General features: G+C 31.3%; 1 protein-coding gene across 4 annotated transcripts in view; it reads right to left on the reverse strand.

Moving 5' to 3' along the window:
* Positions 1-27,114, reverse strand: part of LOC143056463 (uncharacterized) — a 95,340-nt gene extending 68,226 nt beyond the window's left edge. For 2 of the 4 annotated variants that reach the window (XM_076229540.1, XM_076229539.1), the window contains exons 1-4: positions 26,752-27,114; positions 12,623-12,703; positions 7,830-7,904; positions 5,523-5,669 (exon numbers count right to left, since the gene is read on the reverse strand). In XM_076229540.1, coding sequence (XP_076085655.1) covers positions 5,523-5,669; positions 7,830-7,904; positions 12,623-12,703; positions 26,752-27,018 — 570 coding nt within the window. In that variant the 5' untranslated portion in view covers positions 27,019-27,114. Of the gene's footprint in view, positions 1-971; positions 1,002-4,631; positions 5,475-5,522; positions 5,670-7,829; positions 7,905-12,622; positions 12,704-26,751 lie in introns of those variants that run through there. The other 2 variants (XM_076229541.1, XM_076229542.1) reach the window with 2 other exon arrangements.
* Positions 27,115-27,729: the final 615 nt, after the last annotated feature.

The raw sequence follows: 27,729 nt of genomic DNA on the forward strand, positions 1-27,729 counted from the left end.
ATCAAAGGTGAAAGACTATACCTCAAGTATGGTCATATGGTATACCACAACTCAATATTTTGCTTACAAGACCCACTGATCAAATTAAAAAAAATCAATTCCTTTTGCCTGAAGAAATTCATGAATGCCACAAAATAAGTGACAAATATTTGGTCAATTCATGGCTTTATAAATAATCATTTAGTGTTGACCCAAGGATGTTATTACACATTGTCATCAAACATGTAACCACCTTGACCATAAATCAATGGTTTGCAGCAATAATGAATGCACTTTATGAAATAAATGACTATTACGTGGGTGATTTAAAGCTAATTCACACATCCAGCTAAAAAGTATGGGATTGAGGTTTTAAACTTTTCTAGCATGATTATAATACTAATTAAAGACTCAGAAATCAACCCATCAAATTATTGGATTTGGTGTTTCATGTACAAACGTTTTGTTCTATGTACTGAGTAAAGTTTTATGACCATTAGCCCAGAACTGTGGTTCTTTTGATTGGTTGATTTCTAAGTCTGGGTACAATAAACTTGCTCAATATATTTATGACCACAAGTACACTATTGATGAAATATATCTTTTCTCAAGCCACACAAAGTTGATACAATGGAAAGTTTATTGACACTTTTTCTTCAATTCCATCAATAAGATTCCATGAAGATTTTAACACACTATAAAATTGCTGACAATACATTTAATCCAATAAACACATAAAAAAAAGATGTGAGAATCATATGTGTTGATAAGGGAAAGAATCATCCAGTTTCATTACCATTTATCACATATGAGGTTTCACACAAAATGTGAGCAAGGTAAATTCTGAATCGTTCATTACATGCCTACATTACCACAAATTCCAATAATTTCATTCCAATATCTCTATATTTCTATATGTAAACATTTCGCTATAGATGCAATGAACATTAAACACTTTTCACTGTCAAGTACCTGCCAAAAAAAATACCTACATTTTCATATGCCATTTTGATTCTATATCATTCTACAATTATCCATTATCGCAAACAACCCACTGAATGATCACAAATATAGGAACTCTTACTGTGAAGTATTTGAATCCCTCACTAAACCTAAAGGTTTTGTGAAATGGACACAACGATAACTTAACACATCCTCTTTTCAAGGTTTTGAATTATTATACAGTGTCAATAAATACCTACAATTTCACAAGCTATGATAATTCCTGTCTAATATTACTATTTATCCATGGAATTTGTAAACCAGGTAGTAAATACATGGTCCATTACATCAAATTACAGAACCTTCGGGCCAAAAACATCTGACTAAATACACCATGTCAAATGACCCAACAAATTATTTAAATCATTTATTTTACAATTATACCATCATTAGCATGATGTGAAGTGACCCAAAATACAATTTCTGTACTATACACAAATAACTGAACCTACCTTAAGGCTTGGAAACTAGAAGTGATATGACCCAATAAATTACAAAATTAATTCATCCTACTTTATGTTGCTCTATCTTGAGTTCAATGACACAAACACATTTCATCAATTCAGTCCAAAAACAAAAATCTTTCATTCGAGTCCTAATTCATTGGAAAAGACCAAAATGATGAAACCCTTTGAATAATATAAAATCACGATTTGATAAATAATGCTTTACCATTCAGTTAGAGACAACCAATAGATAAAATGCATACATGGATCAGACTTGGGGTAATTGTAATTGTAATCGTTAATCAGCTGTAATTGATTACAATTTTTCAAGTAATCATTGTAATCATTAATCAGCCCAAAATCTGATTACATGTAATTTAATTTAATCAATTACTTTTCAAAATACCCTGTAATCCTGATTACTTTTGGATTACATTCTGATTACAATGAAAAAATTTTAAACTGTGTTTATGGTCAATAAATGAAACTTTTTGTTATTCTTATCTAACTTCTAAGAAATATTTAACAACTTTAAATAGTTTGGTTTACTTTATAAATCATGTTAATTGATTTGTATACTTCAGTAAAAAAGTAAACTGTTACATTATTAAAAAGTCATCATTAGCCTAAGAAGAGACATTATACAATTATATATCTCTGGCCTTAGTGAAAGACATTGTACATGTATTCATAATTTAAAGATGTACATTTATATACATATTTGAACTGTTATATTTTAAAAGTAATACTTTTCTTTAACTCTGAATTATAGTCTTTTGTTAATCATGTTAATATTGTGATTTTGTCAATTTTGAATTGACAGGTAAGAAACCAATTAAGGTTTGCTTTTAATGCAATTACCTATTGAGTACAGCTGTATGACAATACATGTGATAAAGAGATTAATCAGACATGTGGAAATTTATCTAATTAGCACAAACTAAATTAAAAGTTGGACAAATATTTTGTTTAAAATAAGCAAAATTTTGTATGTATTTAGACTGGACATGTAACATGCAATGATATTAGTACTTATTTATGTTTACAATTTTATTACACAATTATATTAAAATTTTAATTGTTTTTAACTGATAACTTTATTTCATCCATATTTTAACTACCTCAAACAGCGACTTGAAATACATTATATACAGTCTGGAAGAGGTCAGAAGGTAAACAGCAAACTCTTTATAAAAGTTTTTTCAATTGAAGTCAAAAACAATCAGAGATCAATGATGATAAAGTGTAATGGGTCATAAGTGACACAATGTTCATGTATGAATTTAGTGAACTTTTGTGGTTTATTAAATAGATGAGGTTTGAAGTCATCATTTTATAATATATCAAACAAAATCGATTCTAAAAATGCGCAAGATACAATAAATATTTATTCATTCACATCATACAAAATGTTTTTTTTTAAATTCATTGTAATCAGATGTAATCATGATTACTTTGCCAATGTAATCATTAATTTAATCAGACCCCTTCAGAAATGATGTAATCATTAATTTAATTTAATCGTACAAATGACAAAGTAATTGTAATTTAATCAATTACATTGAAAGTAATCAGACCCATCTCTGACATGGATATGATCAAAGATAGACCTAATCAATCATAAACTCATTTTTCAACCTCATCTACTAATCCTCAGTTAATACAATGAAATTTTTTTTGAAAGTTTAATCTTTAACCAATTTTTCTTACATTTATTCATCAGATTGTACATCTTGTGTAGTACTTAAAGTTCATTTCAACAATTGCAATCACTTACATTTGATATCAGATCATATTACCCACTAATAAATATAAATAGTCTCTCAGGTCCTCCCTTACAGTATAACTTTCTATTGTAAGTATCTTATAATAGTTGTATTGTTCCACCCGTAATGGTGATATAAGGACTAATTGTACGTACTAGAGTATGATACCTATGATGAACGACATCTCACCTGGGCGTACCTGTCTCGTATAGTCTAGGTGACTATCTTAACACACTATAAATCTAATGATTATCCACATTCTCATTCATAGCTTGAATTTATGAATGATATATTATACCATATATGTCTTTAGTACTGAGATAGTGCAATAATTGAGATACAATTATCTCTGTCAAAATATTAAAAGGCATTAAGTTCACTCCTTACTATCTTAATTTAAGTCGACAAAGTCAAGTGTTTTAAAGATTACAGAACCAATATCAAAATATATCTATCAAAAATAAATTATAAAAAAGATTTGAAAATTATGTCTCATAATATTCTCAAAATTTTCAAAAATATTTGTGTAACTTTAACATTAATGTGATAACTGGCTACACCAAAGGTATTGGACAATTGCTAGCTCCAATTAACTTTATTACAATTGCTAGCTCCAATTAACTTTATTACAATTGCTAGCTCCAATTAACTTTATTACAATTGCTAGCTCCAATTAACTTTATTACAATTGCTAGCTCCAATTAACTTTATTACAATTGCTAGCTCCAATTAACTTTATTATAACCTATATGTATCTACATGTAAAATTAATAATAAATCCCTTAAAATCAAATCAATTCAAACACACCTTCTTGTAACTCCAAACTCTTTTTTTTTTCAGGACATATTCCCAAAATGCAAAACACAATAATTATCATCAACATTGTGTATCTCCTCCTTCTCCAAAATGAAAAATAAAGCTCCTACCCAGTGGTGGAACCAGGGGGGGGGGGGGGTTCCGGGTTGGAACCCACCTTTTTTTTTTTTTAAAGATCTATGCATTTAAATGGGGAAATATAGTTTAACCAAAACCCCTCTTCCCCCTTTTCTCCTGGTTTGGGAACCACTCCATTTTAAAAATGGCTGGATCGGCCCCTGCTACATTTTCAGATGTGAATTTAAAAGCCAACAGAATAATTCAGCATAAGCCTAAAGTAATGTGACTTCAATGTGCAGGGACCCATTCATCCACCCCCTCCTCCATCTTTGTGCATGAGGGTTATTAAAATCAAATAAAAGGATGTTAATAAGGAAAACATGAATTTGGGCAGAATTTATTACATAAATTGAAATGAAACATTACAAATTTCAGATATGCAGAGTGGAAATAAATGAAATTGTTTAATAAAGTGATTACATAATGTCCCAATGGGTAATAATAATCTTAAGTTTGGATTACTCTAATAACACTAAAGCTTTTATCATAAAATAGACATACCTGCACGTTACATAATACATCCATCCATATGAATTTAAAAAAAAAAACAATTTACAGAAATAGGTACAAGTTTTGTGTGAGGTAATTACAGGTAACTGACAGGTGAGATGTCAGACAGGAAGTTAATGACATTCTTGTTAGTCTTGTCAAACCTTTGATATAAATACCGTCTGTACTTAGTTCCATTATATATCATGTATAATTAAATACATATACATTAATGCAACACTTGCATAAGCATTAATCTTATGTTATAATTAATCCAATTAAGTCCTAAAACAACTATATTTTGGCAGGTTAATGTATTTCTCCATTTCAAAAATACATTGTTAACAAATAATATTTTATTGAAAGGTGAAACTGTGAACCGAGTTTACTAATTCATTCCTCCTCATTTTGTTCAGATATAAATATGAAAAAGATATGTTCTACGATCTTCTACTATGGAAAAATTAAAATAATGCTACTGATTATGTACAACACCATAATTAGGTATAAAGATTATGTGAAAGTTTTACTGAGATTTTAATGTCCAAAGTGGACTAGCAAATAATTTGCACCCTCAATCATCTAAATATGGTTATTTACAAAGTGTCCATAAATGTGCAAACACTGTCAAGGTTTTGGAACTGATTCATCTCAAGAAATCTAAGCATGTTAAGATTTTTAATTTAAGTTCATTTATATGTTGTTTAGGTAAGTATGACTTCCATTTTCACTGAACTAGTACATTTTTTTGTTAAGGGACTAGCTGAAGTCCGTCTCTGGCTTCTGAACTAAAGAAGACCTATTGGTGGCCTTCGGCTGTTTTGTGCTCTTTGGTCGGGTTGTTTTCTCTTTGACACATTCAATTTTAGTTATCAAATGTAAAGTAATAATATTTTTTCTAACCTCATCTGGAGTTTTTGTCATAAATACATGACAAAACTGGCTGTCGATGTGTCCCTTGGGTTCTCTGGCAAGGAAGGAGAACTGACGAAACTCAGGTTCACAGGTAGCGTAAGAAATTCTCTTCAGAGCATGAGCCATATACACACTCTGTAAAACAAGAAAATTAAACTTTATCACAAATATATACAAACCTTTAAAAAAAAAGATGAAACTATAAGGAGCACATGAAATCTTCTTTGATATAAATCAACTTATTTTGGCAGATACTTTATTTGGAGTTTACTAGCTCACATCACATCAACTTAATTCCACGATTTTAATTTGCTTGATGTATTTTAATACCGTAAGTTAAGTCCCATTTTTACATATTGGTGATTATTTACATTTGTGCTATTCTTCCATTTTCAAAAACTTATTGGTTTACAGTATGGGCAAAACAAAACTTTCCTGGTGCATAAGTGTTTCTACTTACTCGTTTTTTTTTATAGATTAGATCTATAGGCGGATCCAGGGGGGCCCTGGGGGGCCCAGCCCCCCCCTTTAGTGGGAAAAATTTTGTTGATTATATAGGGAATCATTGAAGCATGACTGGAGCGGGCCCCCCTTAGGTCAGTCAGTGGGCCCCCCTTAGGAAAAGTTCTGGATCCGCCACTGAGATCATTGTGGTTTTCGTGCTTGAATTGTTTTACAATAGTCATTTTGGGGACCTTATATGTTGCTGTTCCATGTAAGCTGAGACTGTGTTAAAAGCTTAACTAAATTGTCCTATAACGGTTTACTTTTTACACATTGCGACTCAGATTGAGTTGTCTCATTGGCAAGTATATCATTTTTTCTCATTGATTACATACATTTGTAAGTTAGACTTAAAAATTATGTTCTTTAAAAAAGTACTTTTTTACCACCTATCAGTAAATACACTTGTCCTCATCTGACTTGTTGTGACATCAGATAACCTCTTTACACTAACCATGACATCAGATAACCTCTTTACACTTACCATGACATCAGATAAACTCAATATACCTAACATGACCTGATGACAAATCAGATCAAATATTTAAACTTTGACCTTGAAACCATAAATAATTTTAAATTTTGTAAGGGCAATCAGTAAAAAATAAAAAAAGCTTTTTTCAAGAATTACATCCCCACTTTAAAAAATTCTGAGTGCACCACTCAGAATTTTTTAAAGTGGGGATGTAATTCTTGAAAAAAGCTTTTTTTTATTTTTACTTCTTTCAAAGTTAAGACCTTGGGTTAAGACAACTCCATATTTTCCATTCATATCAAATTTCTGTCTAAACAAGTGTATGGTTTGCATATCACAAAAAAACAAAACTATTTTGCCCTTAACAAACTATAAAACATAACTGATTGTCTATAATCTAAAACAGTTTCTATTGTTATTTGATTACATTAGAGTTCAACATTATATATAACAGGTTTATCTAGTTAACAGAGAAGAAAATCTTGCATGAACTTCTTAACTCTGGTAATCTTAATCTTACCTACAATAACCAGTAGTTATTTCTAGTTTTAATTCAGATTTTATCTACAGGAAAACCAGCATATCACTGTAGAACACACAATTGTCAACTTATATATAGAAGTAAATACCATCACTTGTCTGTGTCGAGTGGTCTCAAGTACTGATATAATCTTGTACATACCACAGGCTTGCTGTACTAGTATACCTTATACAACAGTAAGTGTTGGTCCATGTCTCATTATCAGTGGTGGATCCCGAAATTTTTATAAGTAGGGGCCCACTGACTGCCTAAGAGGGGCTCACTCCAGTCATGCTCTAACTATTCCCTATATAAGTAATCATATTCTTCCCAGAAAGAGGGGGGGGCTTTAATTCACAATAACTCAAAAAGTTATAAATCGAATATAATTCTTTCAATTACTTTTAAGCTTAAAAATGTAAGACTTACTTAAAAATTAACTTTTAAGCTTAAAAATGTAAGACTTACTTAAAAATTAATCTTATTTAATCTAAAACAAAGACACTTACAAGAGAAGATCAAAATTCACTTTACATTTTAATTTATACGACTGTTGAAACAACTGATAAAGATAAATCTAAGAATACAAAGAGGTTGAAATGGCAAAGTGATTTACAGAAAGAATGGAGTGTGTTGGTGGCAATTTGTAAAATGTATACCAAGTTAAGAGAAAAATCTCTTGCTTGGTTAATACAACACATGGAATGATCACGGAACTCATTGGTTCTCATTTTCTAAATGTAATAAATGTTACAAAATTGTGTCAACAAGTTAAGAGAAAATAAAATAGAGTTACCTCCCCATTACTGCTACAGACTTTCACTCCAGTCAATGATATCACCAACATGATGTTCTTACTTTTATCTGGTTGCTAAAAAATAAAATGTAATTATAAAATAACTTTAAATTTTGTTCTAAAAATATTGTTATATATTATATTGTATTTTAAAATATTTTGTCTATAGTATATATATATATATGACATTATCACTTTTATTAAAATATAAACTACCCATCACTGTCGTGTTCATGTACCTATACCTTTAATTGATACATGTAGCAATGATGTTAAGTCTATACCTTCTGGCTACAGACCTAAATTAAGATAAAATCCAATCAACATGAACAATAATGATTAATAAACTGTTGACACAGAGATGTGTCTTGCCTGTTTGTTACTAAAGTTGTGGTAATGCTTATACAACTGCATACAAAATAATTAAATATCATAAACTTTAAATCATTCATGCCTGCTTCTCCTTAAACCAACCTTTACAAGAACATGTTCACTTAATTTGCAAAAGTTATTAATTCAATATATACTTATAATGACTTAGGGTGGAAATTAGAGGTGCCACTCGGTTTCCTTCAACTGATCAAGGAGGTTATATGAGAAGGAGAGTGAACACTCTGCTTGATACAAAATTAGCATCCGCAGGACAGCAGTTCGATCAGAGAAAAATGATAAAAATATAAAGAAACCAACATGTTTATCACCCACTTGACATGGCCCTCTGATGTACCGGGCTGTTACCGCGAGCAGTTGGAACTATTAGATAAATCAAATATGTCAATTGATTGTTATCAGTGACTGGGTCATTAAAGTTCAGGTGTATTTTTGGTAACAATGCAGCGTATAGGTGTTTATGATATGGAAAAAGATTTGACGCACAATTTCAAAATCAATCGTCTCTCTAAGGTGAAAAAAGACAAAGAAATGACAAAGTTATGAGGGTTTAAAGGAAAGTTAGCGTGCGATTTTTATTCAACACTACAACACTTTAAACAAAGATTTTCGCTCACCTTCCAATTTCTGTTTATGAAAATTGGCAGGTAATAATCATAGAAAATATACGAATATGCAAAGTACTTTAGTTACGGTGACCGGTAACGACCGGAAGGAATATTTGCAATACTCTCACGGGGGGTCTCAACATGGGATTTTGGGTACAGGTGTGCAGCTGGGATTTTAAAAACACCCCCCATTCATATATTGAATAATTGTGAAATCCCTACCTATACATATATTTCACAGCGAAATCATAACCCATTCATATATTTATCGTTGCACAACAAACTGAAATTTATGACCCATTGATATATCACAATCGGTCAATTCCTACCTATTGATATATTTCCTCGGTAAAATTGCACCCCATTGATATATTTGACGGATCAAAAAAGGGACCCATTCCAGCAGCACATATGTATATACCTTTATATAGGAAGAGACCCCCCGTGAATACTCTAGTTCAGGGAAAGCTTGTTCGCGACCTAGAATTCTGAGTGAGTCAAGCATTTAATTAAAATTCATGCGAGAATATGCGAGATTTGGTTGAACTGGGGGCAAAGTCATATATGGTACACATCAATATTCGGTGTTTAATAGGCAATTATTAGGACGCCTGCCGCTTTCCCGTTTACCTGTGAAGTCGTTGAGTGTCATCTGTTCTTTGTTTGTTTATGTTTATGTGTAATAAAGTAAAATAAATAATATTTTGAAAAATTTCGGGACATAGTGTTTAAAAATTACGGGAGAAAATTGGAAAAGAAATTTGAAATTGCTGCTTGCAAATAGCCAAAATGAAATGTTTGATAAAGAAGGAACAAGGTCCTTCAAGTCCCTGGAAGCTGTTAAGAACTTTGAAGAAGTTTATGTGCAGAAATATAATTTTTGTCGATTGAGAATAATTTCCAGAAACATGCTGGCGTAATGGCATTAATTGCCAAAACAGTATATCATACAATGGTGACACGACATAATATATTCTCTAGTCTTTAGTTTTTTTTCGGGAAAAGAGATAAACAACCTAAACCGTATGATTGTCATGTAAGACGGAGCTTTTTGAAAATTTGTTGCTGGTCATAACACATTGTCGTAATGAATGATATTATGCGATGTATTCAATAAAAAATAAACATCATGGCTTCATAAATGTTAAAGTTTTCAATATTATATAAATAATCTGACCGTTAAACCTATATATACGTTCCTTGTTCAAACCATAATAAAATAAGTTCCCATAAAATCAAACAGCTACAGATCGTCATATGGAATTAAAATCTTAGCAAAAAAGCCGCACCCACTTATAAGATATATATATTTACTCTGACTGTTGCATTTTGAACAAACGAGTGAAATTCCAGCGCAATTAATGTAGTACAAAATAGTTTCAACATTCATTTATCATTATCATGATCTTGACCTGCATGGATATGCATTTAACTTGCAACTGGACGATTAAACAAAACAGTTATTGATGACTGCACGAAAATCTTTAACCTCAGACAAAACATGAAATTAACTGTTCAGGAAAAATGATGTCCATCTAGTACAAATGTAGTATTAAAATACGGAAAAATGTAAATAAATATTTGCAAAATTTTGCCCTGGATACTGTATTTTGGACATAAAGAAGCTCCCAAATTCCCGAAATTCCATTATGTTTGACAACGATTTTGATGTATCAAATGCCAAACTATATATATATACATATATATGTGTGAAAATTTACTTTCTGAGGATACAACAAAAAAATATAAAGAATTTTTTTTTCTGTTTAAGATCTTAATAAATCTCATTGAAATTAACTAGATATTCTGTATACAATATTATGTATGCTTCACAATATATCAAAATAAAATGCTGAACGACCCGTATCCCCCTCCTTTCAAAAATTGTCAATATCCGATACATTTGAATTAAGCACAAAAAATTTATGTAAATACACGCATGCAATCAGGGCTAGCATTTTGAACATAAATTTTAATGGTACCTAACTGTCAGAAAATGATTACGATTATTAAGGGTATATTACTAGGTTTGGATTGTCCTAACCAATCAATAAATTTTGATTATTCACGTCTCTCGTAATATCTTCCAATCAGGTAGCAAGAAAAATTCACGCCCTAAGTGTCCATCGTTCAATTCTTAATATCGGAGTCGATAATTAATTGTCTCTAACTGTCGCCTGGTGAGATTAATAGTTTAAGGTAACACTTTATGATACCATATGGCCAAGGTGTTGATTGACTTTTATCTTTATGACCTAAGATCAGCTCCTCAGATATGGTAATGAAATAGCACCTGTACCTTCTTGAATATACAGACGATCTGCTAAGTGAACATCACAGCATGAATCTGTCCATTTTTGCGTTAAGGTTACACTCAAAGTCAGGTGACATATATCAAACCGCTCCCTTTGTAATTAAGATTAATTAACATAATGGTCAAAATAGTCTGTTTTAATATGTCAGTGGAATCTTCAGCATTAGAAGAATGTAACAAACTTTGTATTTATAAACGATATAAAGTAGTATTTGGTTTTGAAAGATACTTAGATTTTCATTGTAATGTATCTATATTAACAAAATTGCGTAGCGGCACACTTAGATTAAATGTTGAAGTTGTCGTTATCTGAATACTCAAAGAGAAAATAGAATTTGTATATGTTGCAATATGAATGTTTTGGAGGACGAATATCATTTTGTTTTATCATGTCCAACGTATAGATCTGTGCGTATAGAATTTTATATTTATTCTACTATTCTTGGCCAAATCGGCACAAGTTGTTCTAAATCTCTGACAGTAAAACTATGCATTTATTCAAATGCAGCCGCTTGGAAAATTAGATCACATATAATGTCATAATATTATTGTATACTCTGTAACTTCTGTTCTCTGCTGCCTTTTGTTTGTCATATGTTGTATATATTTTCGTTTGCCATAGCATGTGAAAATAAAGTATTCATTATTCTGACTACAGTAATAATGATGCCGATCTGATAAATCAATAAACTGATAATGCCCCCAGTTTATCAAATCTCGTAACTAATTAGTCGATAACGCAAAATCACGATCGATCTTGCACATGCGCATTGTTTCCCTGAACTAGAGTATTGAAACATAGAGAAATTTATCGGGAACAAACGAAAAAGTGACTTTCTGTTGATAAATAAACATTGACGGCAATACGACGGATATTTGTTTCATTTCTATTGGTTATAAGTTTACTTTCAACATAAAATTTTAATTTTTAATTACTTAATAAAAAATTTCACAAAAATCTTTTTAACATGTCAATAATTGTATATCTGGTCATTTTATGACACCTCGGGTGTTTCCGTTCTTACTCGGGTATGTAATTAGGACAAAATCTCCCTCTGTGACAGACTCAATCTCAACTAATTAACACCCATTCACAGAAAAGTCGGTAACATTTTATGTGTAATTATCGTTTTTCGTCCTCTCTCCTTCTCACATAACTTCATTGAACTGAACTTATCACAAACTCTAACATCTTAGTCTAACTTGTGCAATCATTTTTTTTTTAAATCTATACACCATGAATAAGGGGGTGAGTAAAACAATCTCAATGATTTTTTTTTCATTGGTATAAAGAAAACACTGGTACTATCCGAGATAGGAAACTTTTTTTCATGTGTGATTGTAACGGACTCTTTATGTATTTGTGTATACATATATGTGTGTGCATTGTTACAGTTTTGTTTATGTGAAATAAATTTATACATGACTTTTTTTGGGCTTATTTTTTGGGGGGGGTTTTATAATATTTGTTTAAATCCTACCCTCATTTTCTCCATTTCTTTTTGTACAAACTCCGTCCTGGCATTTTGATCACTTCCTGACACAGAAAACGAACCAATATACTGAAAAATAAAATAAAATATAAGAAATAAAAATTTGAAATTTCTACATATATAAAATATGTGAAAATGCAAACTCCATGATATGTATACATGCAATTTCTATTTGAACAGTTCTTCTGTTGTGGATTCACTCATTTTCATGGGTACCAATTGTCGTGGATTCACTCATTTTCATGGGTACCAATTGACGTGGATTAAAGGAAACTCACATGTTCGTGGATATCTAATTTCATGGTTTTGCAGAAGTTGCATACAAAATTTGTCACTCATTGAACATTTAATTTACCCTTTACCCACGAAAAAATGGTATCCAACGAATAATAATGTATCCACAGTATTTAGGAATTAGAAAGTTCATTAAGGACAATCAGGAAGTATACAGCCTATATTCTTTGATTTTAAATGACAATATGAGAAATATCCTATCATTAACTATAACTAAGGATTATACTGGCTTTGGTAAAATATTTAAATTACAAAGTTTTCAGCAGAATAAATACGGCAAAAAAAAAACTCTTTGTTAGAACCAAATCTTTTTGCTGTTATGTACTTTTATCAGAAACCAGAATGTGTTCTAAATTATCTTGTATATTAAGCCAAAAACTAACAATATTTATTACATTTCATATTTGTACTTTTCCAACCATCTTCATCTTAGAAAATTATCATAACACAGTTTTTGCTCGAATATCTTAAATAATTCTCACAAAAAATCTACGATCATAAAATATTAATCAGTGCCTGGCAGGGACCTGTATTTACCTGTAGAACAATTTATTTACTTTTTTGCTCCATAAATAAAACATTTTACATCACAACACAGCAGGGCAAGTCTTTATGTCTGATGATTCTGATCAATTCTGATAGTATAATGTATCAGTATCTGATCAGTATCAGTTAGGTTGTGAAACTTTCACCTCAGACTAAGATAAGTTTTTCATTAACAGTATTCTAGTAGATGAATAAAACAAAACTTTGGGTTGAAATCAAACTTGGGTCAATAAGACAGAAACCAAACAACATAATATAACCAAAAATTCAACATAATATTATAGTGTCCATTTAATATATTACTCTTTTGTGTTCTTTGGATTTTTGTTTGGGTTTTTAATTAGTGACGTTCTGTGTAGTGTTTTCTGTATTTTTGTTTGTATTGCACAATCTGTTGTGTTCTGTGTAGTGTTTTCATAACTTTTATTGGAGTTGCACAATCTGTCGTGTTATGTCTAGTGTTTTCATAACTTTTATTGGAGTTGCACAATCTGTTGTGTTCTGTGTAGTGTTTTCATAACTTTTATTGGAGTTGCACAATCTGTTGTGTTATGTCTAGCGTTTTCTGTATTTTTGTTTGTATTGCACAATCTGTTGTGTTCTGTGTAGTGTTTTCATAACTTTTATTGGAGTTGCACAATCTGTCGTGTTATGTCTAGTGTTTTCATAACTTTTATTGGAGTTGCACAATCTGTTGTGTTCTGTGTAGTGTTTTCATAACTTTTATTGGTGTTGCACAATCTGTTGTGTTCTGTGTAGTGTTTTCATAACTTTTATTGGAGTTGCACAATCTGTCGTGTTATGTCTAGTGTTTTCATAACTTTTATTGGAGTTGCACAATCTGTTGTGTTCTGTGTAGTGTTTTCATAACTTTTATTGGAGTTGCACAATCTGTCGTGTTATGTCTAGTGTTTTCATAACTTTTATTGGTGTTGCACAATCTGTTGTGTTCTGTGTAGTGTTTTCATAACTTTTATTGGAGTTGCACAATCTGTCGTGTTATGTCTAGTGTTTTCATAACTTTTATTGGAGTTGCACAATCTGTTGTGTTCTGTGTAGTGTTTTCATAACTTTTGTTAGAGTTGCACGATCTGTTGTGTTCTGTGTTATGTTTCGCCCATTATTTGTCTTGTTGCTCAAATTTAAGTGTTCTGTATTGTGTTTTCTGGATTTTTTTTTTGTGTTGCTCATTTTCTTGTGCTCTATTTAGTACTTTGTAGATTTTTGTTTTGGTGTTTGCTCAATCTATTGTGTTCTGTGAAGTGTTTTGTAGATTTTTGTTTTGGTGTTTGCTCAATCTTTTGTGTTCTGTGTAGTGTTTTGTAGATTTTTGTTTTGGTGTTTGTTCAATCTATTGTGTTCTGTGTAGTGTTTTGTGGATATTTGTTTTGGTGTTTGCTCAATCTAGTGTCCTGTGGATTTTTTGTTTTTCTCTTCATCTTATGTACTTTAGGTTATGATGTTCTCAGACTTTTTTCAACTTATGGTTTCTTCAGATTGTCCTCTTGGGAACATATTTTTTCTCATCTATAATCTTGATGATGTATCTCATGATAATTTCATTTTTTCCATAGCTAGATGTTAATAAATCCACAAATAATTCCTTCTTGTAAGATATTCAAAAACAAATTTTAAAGCAGAAGACAATGCAGCCTGGAAGGCTGAGAAATACTTCTTTGAGTCAACGTAACTTTAAGAAGAGGGTATGGAAGCTTTTTGAATGATTTTGACTTGGTACCCGGAAAACGTAAAGAGTTCCTGATTCAATAATCGTTGTGTTACCCAATTTAATATACAAATAATGAATGTATATATATATACTTTGTACCTCCAGTATTATGTACTTATTTTTTTAAACAGAATAAAAGCTTTTTAGAAAAAGAGATGAATGCACCAAAGTTGTATATTTTTAATGGACATGAGACAATGGATGTACTACAGCAATTGTTGAATACTTTTCTCATACCATCACATAATGGCAGAAAACAACTTGACTTAATAATTAATTTAATCATCATATAGTTCGCCCTGAAGGGTTAATCATATCAAATTACTATAAATAGGTAATCAAGATAATAGTTGTTAACTGATTTTTTCATTGTATGTTTTGAAATGCTCCCTCAATTTTTTTATCTGACAACATGCAGACAGTTTTTTTCTGCTGATATTTGATTTCTGACATTATGCCACATTGATAAGGGTAAAACAGGTGAGAATAAAGCACTACTGCCAGTCTGGGGGAAATAATCTAAATTAATAAGACCCCACTCTTCTGTGTACAAGATGCAGACAATTGACATACTAGTACTGACATATATTTTATAGTTTAGGTTATCTTGTACTATTGTCATTAAGGATTTCATGGGAATAATATTTTTCATGATCTGTAGTATTTTGTTTCATTAAAGAACAGTTTACTAAATACCACATATGTGTCATATTTATTACTTTTAAATGAAGATAAAATACAACTTTACTTTATCGCCACCTTTTAAATAACCATCAGTTTTAAGAGGAAATTTAACAATTCAAGAAGGAAAAAAACATTCCTTTATTCCTTGGTATATTGTATTATATATTTTATCACATGATCTGCAGACTATTTCTTTAACCCTTTCCTCCTGACATTTTTTTTTTTTTGCATACTTGATTCGCATGGGATTTTTCAATAAAATGCTAAAAATATGCTTTAAAGTATAAACAAATTGTAAAAAACAAATATTTCATCAAATAAATTCAAGTCAGATATTCTTTTGAATATCCTCTTCATATTGGATACAAACTTTATATAGTCTGAAGCAGACACTTTGTAGTCAAAGTATTTCAACTGAGGTACTACACAGGCGTCAAAAGGCGTCATTATGGAGTAAAGGGGGTGGCGTCAAAAGGTGTCACTATGGAGGAAAGGGTTAAGAAAATCTTTATAGTTATTATATATAATCATTTTTAAATGAAGATCAAACTACAATTCAATCGTTACGGCCACCTTATTAACCACTTAATCTAAGAGGAAATTTAACATTTCAAGAAGAAAAAAATCATTCCTTTATCCATTGCAAATGGTAAATATCATAATATATACTTGTATTTCTGTTATATCTATAATATACACTCAGTTGGACAATTTCACCAGTGATATAAATACCTATATACCTTTACCTATCTCTCACTTTTATCTGACATGTTTATGAATATTTGTGATACTATTTAACATTTCAATGTAGGCCAAGCATGACAATTTATTTCTACCTCTTTACTTTAACATCAATGTCAAAATACTGATATAAGTTTTGTCTTGTATATAAAATACAGGTTTATAATCTCACATATTCATTTCACCAAAATTGAAATATTATTTTGCCAAATCTTCTAGTGTAAATACATGTATCCATCATTATAAGCACCAAATTTTGGCAGAAAGAAAACCAAATTGTGACATCTTAGAGGTCTTTATATGGTCTTAACATCCAGTACACTATAATTCATACAAAACAGTGTGTATCTCTTCAAATCGGCCAGTTAAGAAAAGATGTGAATACATTGCAACACTCAATCTAAGGTTTTCCAAGATCTGAAATGTTTTATTCCATTATAGAGTAAATCACAAATATACAACTAAAGACAGTCACTGACAGTGTTCCTGATACCAGTACTCTGTAAATGCGTTTATGACCTTCTACTATCCCAAATTGACCGTTGAACAATTCAAAAAGAGTACTGTTAATTGTTTTACATGTGGCTGAATTACTTCCCCTGCAAACATTAGTTCTATTAAAAAAAGCAAATTTAAAAGCCACCAATAATAACCTGATTTTTCTGTACAGCATTGGAATTTTAATGCAGTCAAACTTCTTTGTCAGAAAACTTTAATCTAGACTATGATTTTTTAATAGAAATTTTAAGAATATATATATATATGCCACTTGAGACCAAATATATATAACATTAAATTGTTTCAATTTCAAAGACAATACCTGTTGTCATAAACTATTAGACTAATTTCATTCCATCATTCCATGATACATATACATGTTCATTGTTTCTTATTAATTAATAAATTATACATTAACAAAGTCATACAAGGACAATTTATATAAATCAACATACATAAAATCAATGACATGAAGTTACAAATTAATATAAGTAAGATCATACCACTTATTATGATTATATTTTTTGGTACAATTAATTATTAATGTAATTTGTCTCAAATTTCCAAGCCATTCCATTTTAACCAAGATTTATAAAACAATGTAAGTTGTGAATTCAATGCACTGGGCAGATTTTTCTACCAATTTGATCATAGTCCCTAAAAGAAAACCCCATGGACTCTTCGGACCTTCAATTGTACGCAGGCTGTTGCAAATTTTAAACACTTGGACAGTAAGAAACATACATTTTCAACATCACTTAAGAGTTTATAGAACATTAATTATAAAAAAAGTAGAGTACAAAAACCTATGCATCTTTAGTATCTAAGCCAAGAAATAACAAGACAAATTCAATACATCCTGAACAGTAAGAAGCATTCCTTTACAACATCACGTTAGGGGTAAGACCATCATAATTTAAAGTAAAAAAACCTATGCATCCTTAGCAGAAAGGTAGCTAGACAAATTTTAAAAGACTGAAGATTTATATAGGTCAGATATTGAATCTGAAGAACATCATATAAATGTATATATAGCACATTAAATTGCAAAATCAATAGATTTTCTTTTCTATAAAACAAACAAAAAATTATTGGTTTGTACAAAGAGAATTAAGCTAGAGTAGTGCACACAAATTTAATAAAGCATTATTCTATTCTTGGTTTATTGGTGACAATTATCTATCAAATAAGTATTTATTAGGTCGATGTACATCTTTATCATGATGATTTCTGGAAGTATTACAATCATTTCCCAATGTGAAATACTATTATCTGAAAACTGATACCATAAATACATTTTGTACAAGACTGGGTAAGAGCAACTTGATCCAAGTTCATTGTTTTCTGTGAAAGGTTAAAAGCCTGTAACTTTCAGAGTGATTGACATATTAATGTCATATATATTGATGGTCATTGTACTGTTCTTTCTTAACTTCCTTATTCACAGCTGAGATTGGGACTTTTTCTCATACCTTGTTCAAAGAACAATCATTATTTCTATGAATTACAAAAAAATAATACTATTGCTTTATGTAGAGGTCATCATAAGATCAAATGTATAAGTATCCCCTGAAGGCTTTCTATGCAGCAATGTATCTCACTGCTTCCTCTAAAGGAGATAATATAACATGTATGTTATTTTTAAATTGTCAAACTGTGAGAATGGACAGCACTTGTCTTGTTATGGTTCATGAATGCCAGTGTCCCCTCTAGCATAGAACAACAAAAAAGTATCAAGTATAAGTATTAAACTTAAGGAAATGAGCTCTTATTAAAACTTGTAGGAAAACTTTTGGAAATTATTGCACTTGACATTTTGATTTAGCGTAAATATTTTTTAAAAAAATATAACCAGATGCTCCGCAGGGCACAGCTTTATACGACCGCAGAGGTTGAACCCTGAACGGTTGGGGCAAGTACGGACACAACATTCAAGCTGGATTCAGCTCTAAATTTGGATTGTGATTAAATAGTTGACACAGCATAGGTTTCTGACACAGAATGAATGTGGTCTAATGAACTTAATTTTTTTTTTTTTTTTTGCCTTTGAGCAATTCACTATGCTGTTGAATATTAATCCTCTCAAAAAAATGTTTAAAGAAATTTTCTTTTTATTTATGAAATCTGAAATGAGAAAAATTTAACCCCCCCCCCCCCCCCCCCCCCCCCATTTTTTTTCACATCTTCCTTTCCCTTTTTCCAAAACTGATCTCAATTCAAATTTCTAATGGAGTTTGCAACAATAACTTCTCATTTAAATACATCATAAAATATTAAAATGTAACAAAAGGTGCTTGTTATCACTGAATAGTAAAGATTGTTTTAATTTATCAGTTGGTAGTAAAAGTGAATATACATTGTATATTGTATAAAACAATGATTTAAGTTGACTCAACTACTATTCTGGACAAAGAAAGATAACTCCAATCAATTGAAAGTTTCTTGCTATTGCACAATATTGTGCAATTAGATATTTCTGGCTATTGCGCAATACTGTGCGATTGAAAATATTTGCTATTGCACAGTACTGTGCAATTGAAGATTTCTTGCTATTGCGCAATACTGAGCAATTGAAAATTTCTTGCTATTGCACAAAACTGTGCAATTGAAGATTTCTTGCTATTGCTGTATACTGTGCAATTGAAAATTTCTTGCTATTGCACAATACTTAATATAATAATTTTGGATCCTGATTTGAACCAACTTGAAAACTGGGCCCATAAACAAAAATCTAAGTACATGTTTAGATTCAGCATATCAAAAAAGCCCAAGAATTCAATTTTTGTTAAAATCAAATTTAGTTTAATTTTGGACCAACTTGGACTTTAATGTAGACCAATTTGAAAACGGGACCAAAAATTAAGAATCTACATACACAGTTAGATTTGGCATATCAAAGAACCCCAATTATTCAATTTTTGATGAAATCAAACATTAAGTTTAATTTTGGACCAACTTGAAAACTGGGCCAATAATAAAAAATCTAAGTACATTTTTAGATTCAACATATTAAAGAACCCCAAGGATTCAATTTTTGTTAAAATCAAACTAAGTTTAATTTTGGACCCTTTGGACCTTAATGTAGACCAATTTGAAAACGGGACCAAAAATTAAGAATCTACATACACAGTTAGATTTAGCATATCAAAGAACCCCAATTATTCAATTTTTGATGAAATCAAACAAAGTTCAATTTTGGACCCTTTGGGCCCCTTATTCCTAAACTGTTGGGACCAAAACTCCCAAAATCAAACCCAACCTTCCTTTTATGGTCATAAACCTTGTGTTTAAATTTCATAGATTTCTATTTACTTATACTTAAGTTATGGTGCGAAAACCAAGAATAATGCTTATTTGGGCCCTTTTTGGCCCCTAATTCCTAAACTGTTGGGACCTCAACTCCCAAAATCAATCCCAACCTTCCTTTTGTAGTCATGAACCTTGTGTTTAAATTTCACTGATTTCTATTTACTTATACTAAAGTTATTGTACGAAAACCAAGAATAATGGTTATTTGGGCCCTTTTTTGGCCCCTTATTCCTAAACTGTTGGAACCAAAACTCCCAAAATCAATCCCAACCTTTCTTTTGTGGTCATAAACCTTGTGTCAAAATTTCATAGATTTCTATTCACTTAAACTAAAGTTATAGTGCGAAAACCAAGAAAATGCTTATTTGGGCCCTTTTTGGCCCCTAATTCCTAAAATGTTGGGACCAAAACTCCCAAAATCAATCCCAACCTTCCTTTTGTGGTCATAAACCTTGTGCCAAAATTTCATAGATTTCTATTCACTTTTACTAAAGTTAGAGTGCGAAAACTAAAAGTATTCGCACGACGACGACGACGCAAGACGACGCCAACGTGATAGCAATATACGACGAAAAATTAAAATTTTTGCGGTCGTATAAAAAATTAAGCATTGCCTGCATTAAAACATTAGGCTCAAACTAAAACCATATTTACTAGGTCTACTTCAGAAATTCAGAAAGGATTATCAACTTAGACATTATTAGATAATAAGCTTTTAAGAGCAGTGTAAATTATATACAACAAAGGTTTACATTACTGACCAACTTTGGCCAATAGCAATCTGATATTCAGTAACAATTATTAATGGCAGAAAGAATAAACTAGAAGCCATCATTTATACAGATCAGATAATTAGACAGAAACATAAATTGTTTTTGAAGATTAGCATTCTGTTAGTGTTAACAAGAAGATCAATTTCATTGGTGTCATTATCAAGTTAAAGAGCAATTGATTGGCTTTAGATGAGAATTTGATAACGTGGACTGACAATCTGGAACTATAAGCTAAGACAAAACCACATTGGGAATTTTTGTCACTGTTATATATTTCTGTTAAATCCATAACTGTAGAACACTGCCATGCCGTTTCTGATGTACATAGGATTTTTGAGTCTCTGGGCTTGCTCTATTTGACAAGGAAGGGAATTGCCAACCTATTGGTCATTATACTGATGGTTACCACTGCAGATCATTCAGTGGTTGGCAGACCCCCCACCCCCCCTTTCCCCCGTTTTTGTGGGGAAAAATAATTATATAGGGAATCACTGAACATTAACTGGAGCAGGCACCCTCTTAGGCAGTCAGTGGGTCCCCAGTTATGACAATTTTTGCATCCTCCCTACTATCAGGACTTAGACTTTGTGTAGATGTTTACTGAGTATTATGCATCATATAATTTTGAGTGGCAGTGGCTGAATTTGAATCGGAAGGGTTGCCAACCTTTTGGTCAGTGACTAATACTGATGGTATCACTGCAGGAGTCAGTGGTCGGTGGGGTTGCCAACCTTTGGGTATATATGGTCCTCAGATAATAAATTTGTGTCACTGAACTATATACTCATGGTATCAAATAGAGTGTAATGATCTGCTTTTTATTGATGGGTTACTGGACCATCCTGATACAGACTTTGTGTCGATGTGTACTGATGGTATCACCAGAGTATTTTAAGATCAATTGATCAGAGGTATTGCCAACCTCTCTGTGTCTGATGGTAATGTATGTCATCATTACCAGATACATAATCTGCCATCAAACATAAAGGTTGCCAAACTCTGGTCTGGTTATCTGGATACTATAACTTACAATATTTATATAATTTGTCACTGTAAGGGAAATATGACCTGCCAAAAATTGCTAATGATAAGGGAAGACATCTTTATTTTATAATCTATGAAAATATTGTAAAAGCAGACTTGTCCACAATTATAATTATACATATTTTTAAAATCCTAGTCACATAACATGTATACATTGTATTGTATTTGCAAATTTAGTTCATTCAAAAAATTGTGAAATAGTTCCATGATCAACTTTTGTTCACAAAAATATGAATTCAATATATTCTTCCTTACTAATTGCACAAGGGTGAGGGACCCATGCACTTACATAGGCCGGGGTATTGGGGAGAGTAGGGGAGGGGGGAAATTTGGTTGATTATATAGGGAATCACTGAAACATGACTAGAGCAGCCCCTCCTGAAGACTTCTTGATCCGCCATTGACATTTTAAGTCACTTATTAGATTGTAAAATGGAATTATTATTGGTGATCATGTATATTTCTTCACTTTTATGTTGTTCTGTTGCTATTCAACTAATATTTACCTCACAAGATTTACAAGTACAAATATGTGTATGAAATCCAAACAACTATTAAAAAGTTTGTACAGTATATGTGTTATTAATTACTAACAGTAACTATAATATGTATGGATAATTCAAAATTGACTAATGAATGAAATGGTTATGATGCTAATAGGAGATAACTGTATTGTATTTTAAGCTCTGACGGCATCAATTGGGGATTTGATGGTTGCAAATTAAGTTTACTGGCGACACCTTAGTGGAGACAGTAAACGGGTATTTGGGACCATCAAATCCCCAATTGATGCCGTCGGAGCTTAAAATACAATATTGATATCTCCATTCTTATGAAACTGACAGAAAACAACGTTAAAACATGTATTTAAAATCTGTCATATACCATCTGTGCCTGCGCATACTTCCCATAGCATCAATTGTCAATTGATGCCATGTAGATAAGTGACGTTATCCAATCAAAATGAACATTACAAACGTTGTTGGATTAGAATTAATAATATCAGACAAAATCTGGGCTGTTCTATAAAATTTAACTGTAGTAAATGAATACAGAGAAAATAATACTTTGCAATATTATGTTCCTGTATTGATGAGATTGTAATCAAATGATTGATTTGAATGAATCACTTTTGACTTCCTATTTCTATTGTGAGTCAGATCAGTATATGTCAATAGACAGGTGTATACTGCTATTCAGGTTAATTACAACTGACTAGGTACAAAACCTGTAGTACAAAGGTGATACTATAAGTAGAAGTCTGCTCCAAGTAATTTTACAGTACTACTCACAAGCAAAGTTATAAATCATCAACAAACTAGAGGCCCCTTGCTGATTGTATTATGATCTCAAGGCATTTTTTCCTTGAATGCTTAATGATATATCACTCATTAAATGGAATTTATATTCTCAGGGGCAGATCCTGCCTTTTTGAAAAGGATGTTCCCAACCCAGTGTAAAAGAGGGGTCCAACTATATGCTCCCATTCAAATGCATTGATCCTCCAAAAAAAGGGGGTTCCAACCCCCCCCCCCCCCCATCTGGATCCACCACTGATTCTTTACTATATCAAATCAAACTTATGAAAGATCCGCTCACCCCATCCCTACTTAACTACAGATACCTATCCTTTTGCATTGAATAGTTGACATTAATTAGATACGCCCTATTTACCAGCATAATACTTACATTATAGTTGACAGAATTTTAATTGCATATTAGTGTCTTTTTTTTTTTTTTTAATTGATGACCTACTTTTAAGTATAAATATAGATGTACATGTACATGTATATAGTGGTTAATTTGTATAGCTCTTCTGTAAATAAAGATTTCAATTTCAAAAGACATCATAATTTGTTAAATCAATCATACATGTAACAGTAAAAGTTATAGCTCTGAATACATTCTGCTACATTTACTGTACTACATGTATAATCTAATTATTGGAAACTCATTATTATGTTCTACTCTCAACTGGCAACAATAACAAAATACCAAACTTCAAGGTTAATTTGAAAAGAAATTTTCAATGGGAACCATAAAAACTGACAAAATCAAACATTAGACTGTAACATATTTATCAACCAACAGAGCCAATGGAAACAACTGTCATACTCCAGACTTAATACTGGCATTTCTGAAGAAAATGGTGTAAGACTGACACCATGACCAAAAGTGATCAGTCCCAGCACCTGAAGTAAGAAATCTGATACAGTGTACAATGTACAAAATGTATTTATGTCATCACATAAACTGTGTTACAGATGTATAAATGTCTGTAGTACAATGTCATTATTGTGTGAAACATTAAAACAATGTCAGAACTTAACAAAATACAAATGTACATTAGTAATGCAAGGATAAACAATGTCTGTTCTGATTTCACAGACAAATATAAAGCATAAAGTTCTATTAAAACTAGATTTTACCATTGAAGAAAAGTGGTAGATTTTTTACATTGACAGTGAAATCAATAACAACTGCAATCAATTACCTTACACCACTAATTATAGTAGTGTTATACAGTAGAAACATTTTTAATGGAGACTCACTGATCAAATTATAAACAAAAACCTGTCTACATCAAAATCAATTTACAGATTAATGGAAAACCATTATTTACAAGTGTATATTCTTTTTTTCTGATAAGAAAATATATACTTAGACTTACATTTGTAGTTTCTCTTACTCTGTATATTTTAAACATAAAAGACTAAGAGAGCCATGACTATCTTACACATATATTTATACAATTTAAAACATATGTAAATGATGTCTGTGTCTGTTTAAGAAAACTAAAACAATTCATTTCAGCATGTTCAAGTCTATTCTACAGATGTGTTTAACATCGATGTTATATAAGCATAACTTTCATCAAAGAAGAAGCACTTCAAGAAGGCATATATTCATGTGCTCAAAGCTGTACAAAATATAGGTGCTAATTTCAACTGTTTATCAAAGTAAATGTAATGGGTACTGAGAAAATAAATGAAAAATGTGTTTAGGGACACAAATGACCCTGCTCAATCTTTGCAGTATTTTTAAGTTTAAAAAAAAGAGCGATATCTGTAGAATGGTAAATGACTTTGATCACTTAAATACCCCTCACCCTTTATAAATTTTCTCTCTGTTTGAATGTTGTGGTTCTTAAGCATTGTGTATGATGTTTAAATTATAAACTATTATTTTAGTCATGGTTGAGATGAATAAAAATGTATCATTTGAAAAGAGGGATGAAAGATACCAGAGGGACAGTCAAACTCATAAATCGAAAATAAACTGACAACGCCATGGCTAAAAATGAAAAAGACAAACAGTATTGTCAATAGTACACATGACACAACATATAAAACTAAAGAATAAGCAACACAAACCCCGCCAAAAACTGGGGGTGATCTCAGGTGCTCCATAAGGGTAAGTAGATCCTGCTTCACATTCGACACCCGACGTGTTGCTCATGTTAAGACAAATCCGGTAAATAGTCTTAATATTCCGTAGGTCACATTCATGAAAGGGAAGGGGATTGTAGTTACGACGTACATTGTAAGGAACATATCTGATATCATCTGTGAAACAGTATTCCATAAAGGTCAACCAACCCGTCAGTAAAATTTACGAAGGAATGATTTCAACTTCACCATTTGGAACTCTTGGTTTTAAAATTAATAGCGTCCTTGTGAGCATGCAGTTTCACATAATAATCAAAATATATCCTTCAGAATTGTCCTACATTCAGAACAACAATGTATGTATGAAGGAAATATTTCGATGATTTGTCTGAATCAAATGCTGCGCAATCATCACGAAATTTACATTTGTTTCAGGGGAGATAACTGTTGACACAATAGTGAACATTTTCAAATATTCACATTTGTGATTTCCCTTGCATTTCAAATGTCACACTATTTATGTTATGACGATAATCATGTAACAGTAAAAGTTGATCATCAATGTTCAATGATGTAATTTACACCAATATTGCAATTTGGAAATCTGTATCACTGTACCACGAGAATATTATCTGTTCCGCTTGAACTTTTGACATCATACAAAATCTCTTTTCCATTGCGGCTTCAGATATTTTCTATTATAACGTCAAAATTTCATTGGAACATCTGTGTGATGTCCAGTTGTTAATTAGGTCTATAGATTGAAATGCTGTGTAAATCTATGAATGATACAGAATACTATAGAATCAAAGTCTTAACTTTTTTTTTAACAGACATGTTATATTTAATTTAGTCTTAACTTTTTTTTTAACAGACATGTTATATTTAATTTAGTCTTAACTTTTTTTTTAACAGACATGTTATATTTAATTTCTTTTATGATTAGGAAGGTTAGTCTTATGTTAGTATGTATAACTGTACATTAAAGACATTAATTTTATGCAGTCTTAATCTTATAATTATCAAGTTATAGATTGACTGATTGCAGTGAATAAAACAAAAACTAAAAGGCCTCCCCCCTCTTTTCACATCATTAACACATAGACATACCTCGGCTGATCTGACAGCGGACACGTCATTGTCGTTATTTACTTCTGTAGCAACAACTTTAGGCCGAAAGCATGCCCCGTCTGGCAGTTCGTCCTCCAGAAAACCATTGTTGTCACTTTTCTCGTTTTTGCCCCTTTTTGTGGGACTGGATACGGCTGCTGTACTCGTCCCATCTTTTTGTTGTCGTTCAGCTATTTTCTCCTTTTTTGTTTGAAGTTCTTTGCATTCTTGTTGGTCAAATAGTTTCTTTGTTTTCACAAAATACATACTTCATTCAGCCTCTGAAATATGTTGAGTTGTAAAGGTCCCATCTCTTTGTTTTGATTTTCATCCTCCGAAACGACTGCTCGTGCTTGCTTTACTACTTCCGGGTTATATCGGTAACCTCCTAATTGGGGGAACATCTCAAAATTGAAATTTAAAAATAAAAATAAACAATGTAGGCAATGCAGTACTTGAAATATTGATCCATAATAATATAGTGATCTATATTTATCAGATTTATTGCGGTTGACTAAATAAAATCTTTAATATAAAAAAAAAATAATCTGGAACCGATTTATTAATATTATTATGTCTATTATATATGCCACAGGTGACATATATATCATTTGCCACTCACTATATATTATCAGTTTAAAATGTAGGGTTGATACATGTATGAAATATTGTTGATGCCACAATTGTCACTATTTTAAATGGCTGTACTTACTAACTGTTTCAGAAGAACTTTTGTAATGTTATAATGTAACTGAAAATTTAAGGATGTCACTGATCATGGAGTCAGGGACAGTATTTGCAAAATTATCATGGCCGTTTTCTACAGAAATTTTCAATGTTTCAAAGATAGACTAATATATTGGCATACACATAGTAATACTAATACAAGTGAGTACTTTAAACTATCCAGATTTATGTACAACACACATGATTCCGATTTATCATTTTCATTTTAAACTGAGAATCTGGGAAATCCAA

This window comes from Mytilus galloprovincialis, chromosome 13 (genome assembly GCF_965363235.1).
Source record: "Mytilus galloprovincialis chromosome 13, xbMytGall1.hap1.1, whole genome shotgun sequence".
NCBI lineage: Eukaryota > Metazoa > Mollusca > Bivalvia > Mytilida > Mytilidae > Mytilus > Mytilus galloprovincialis.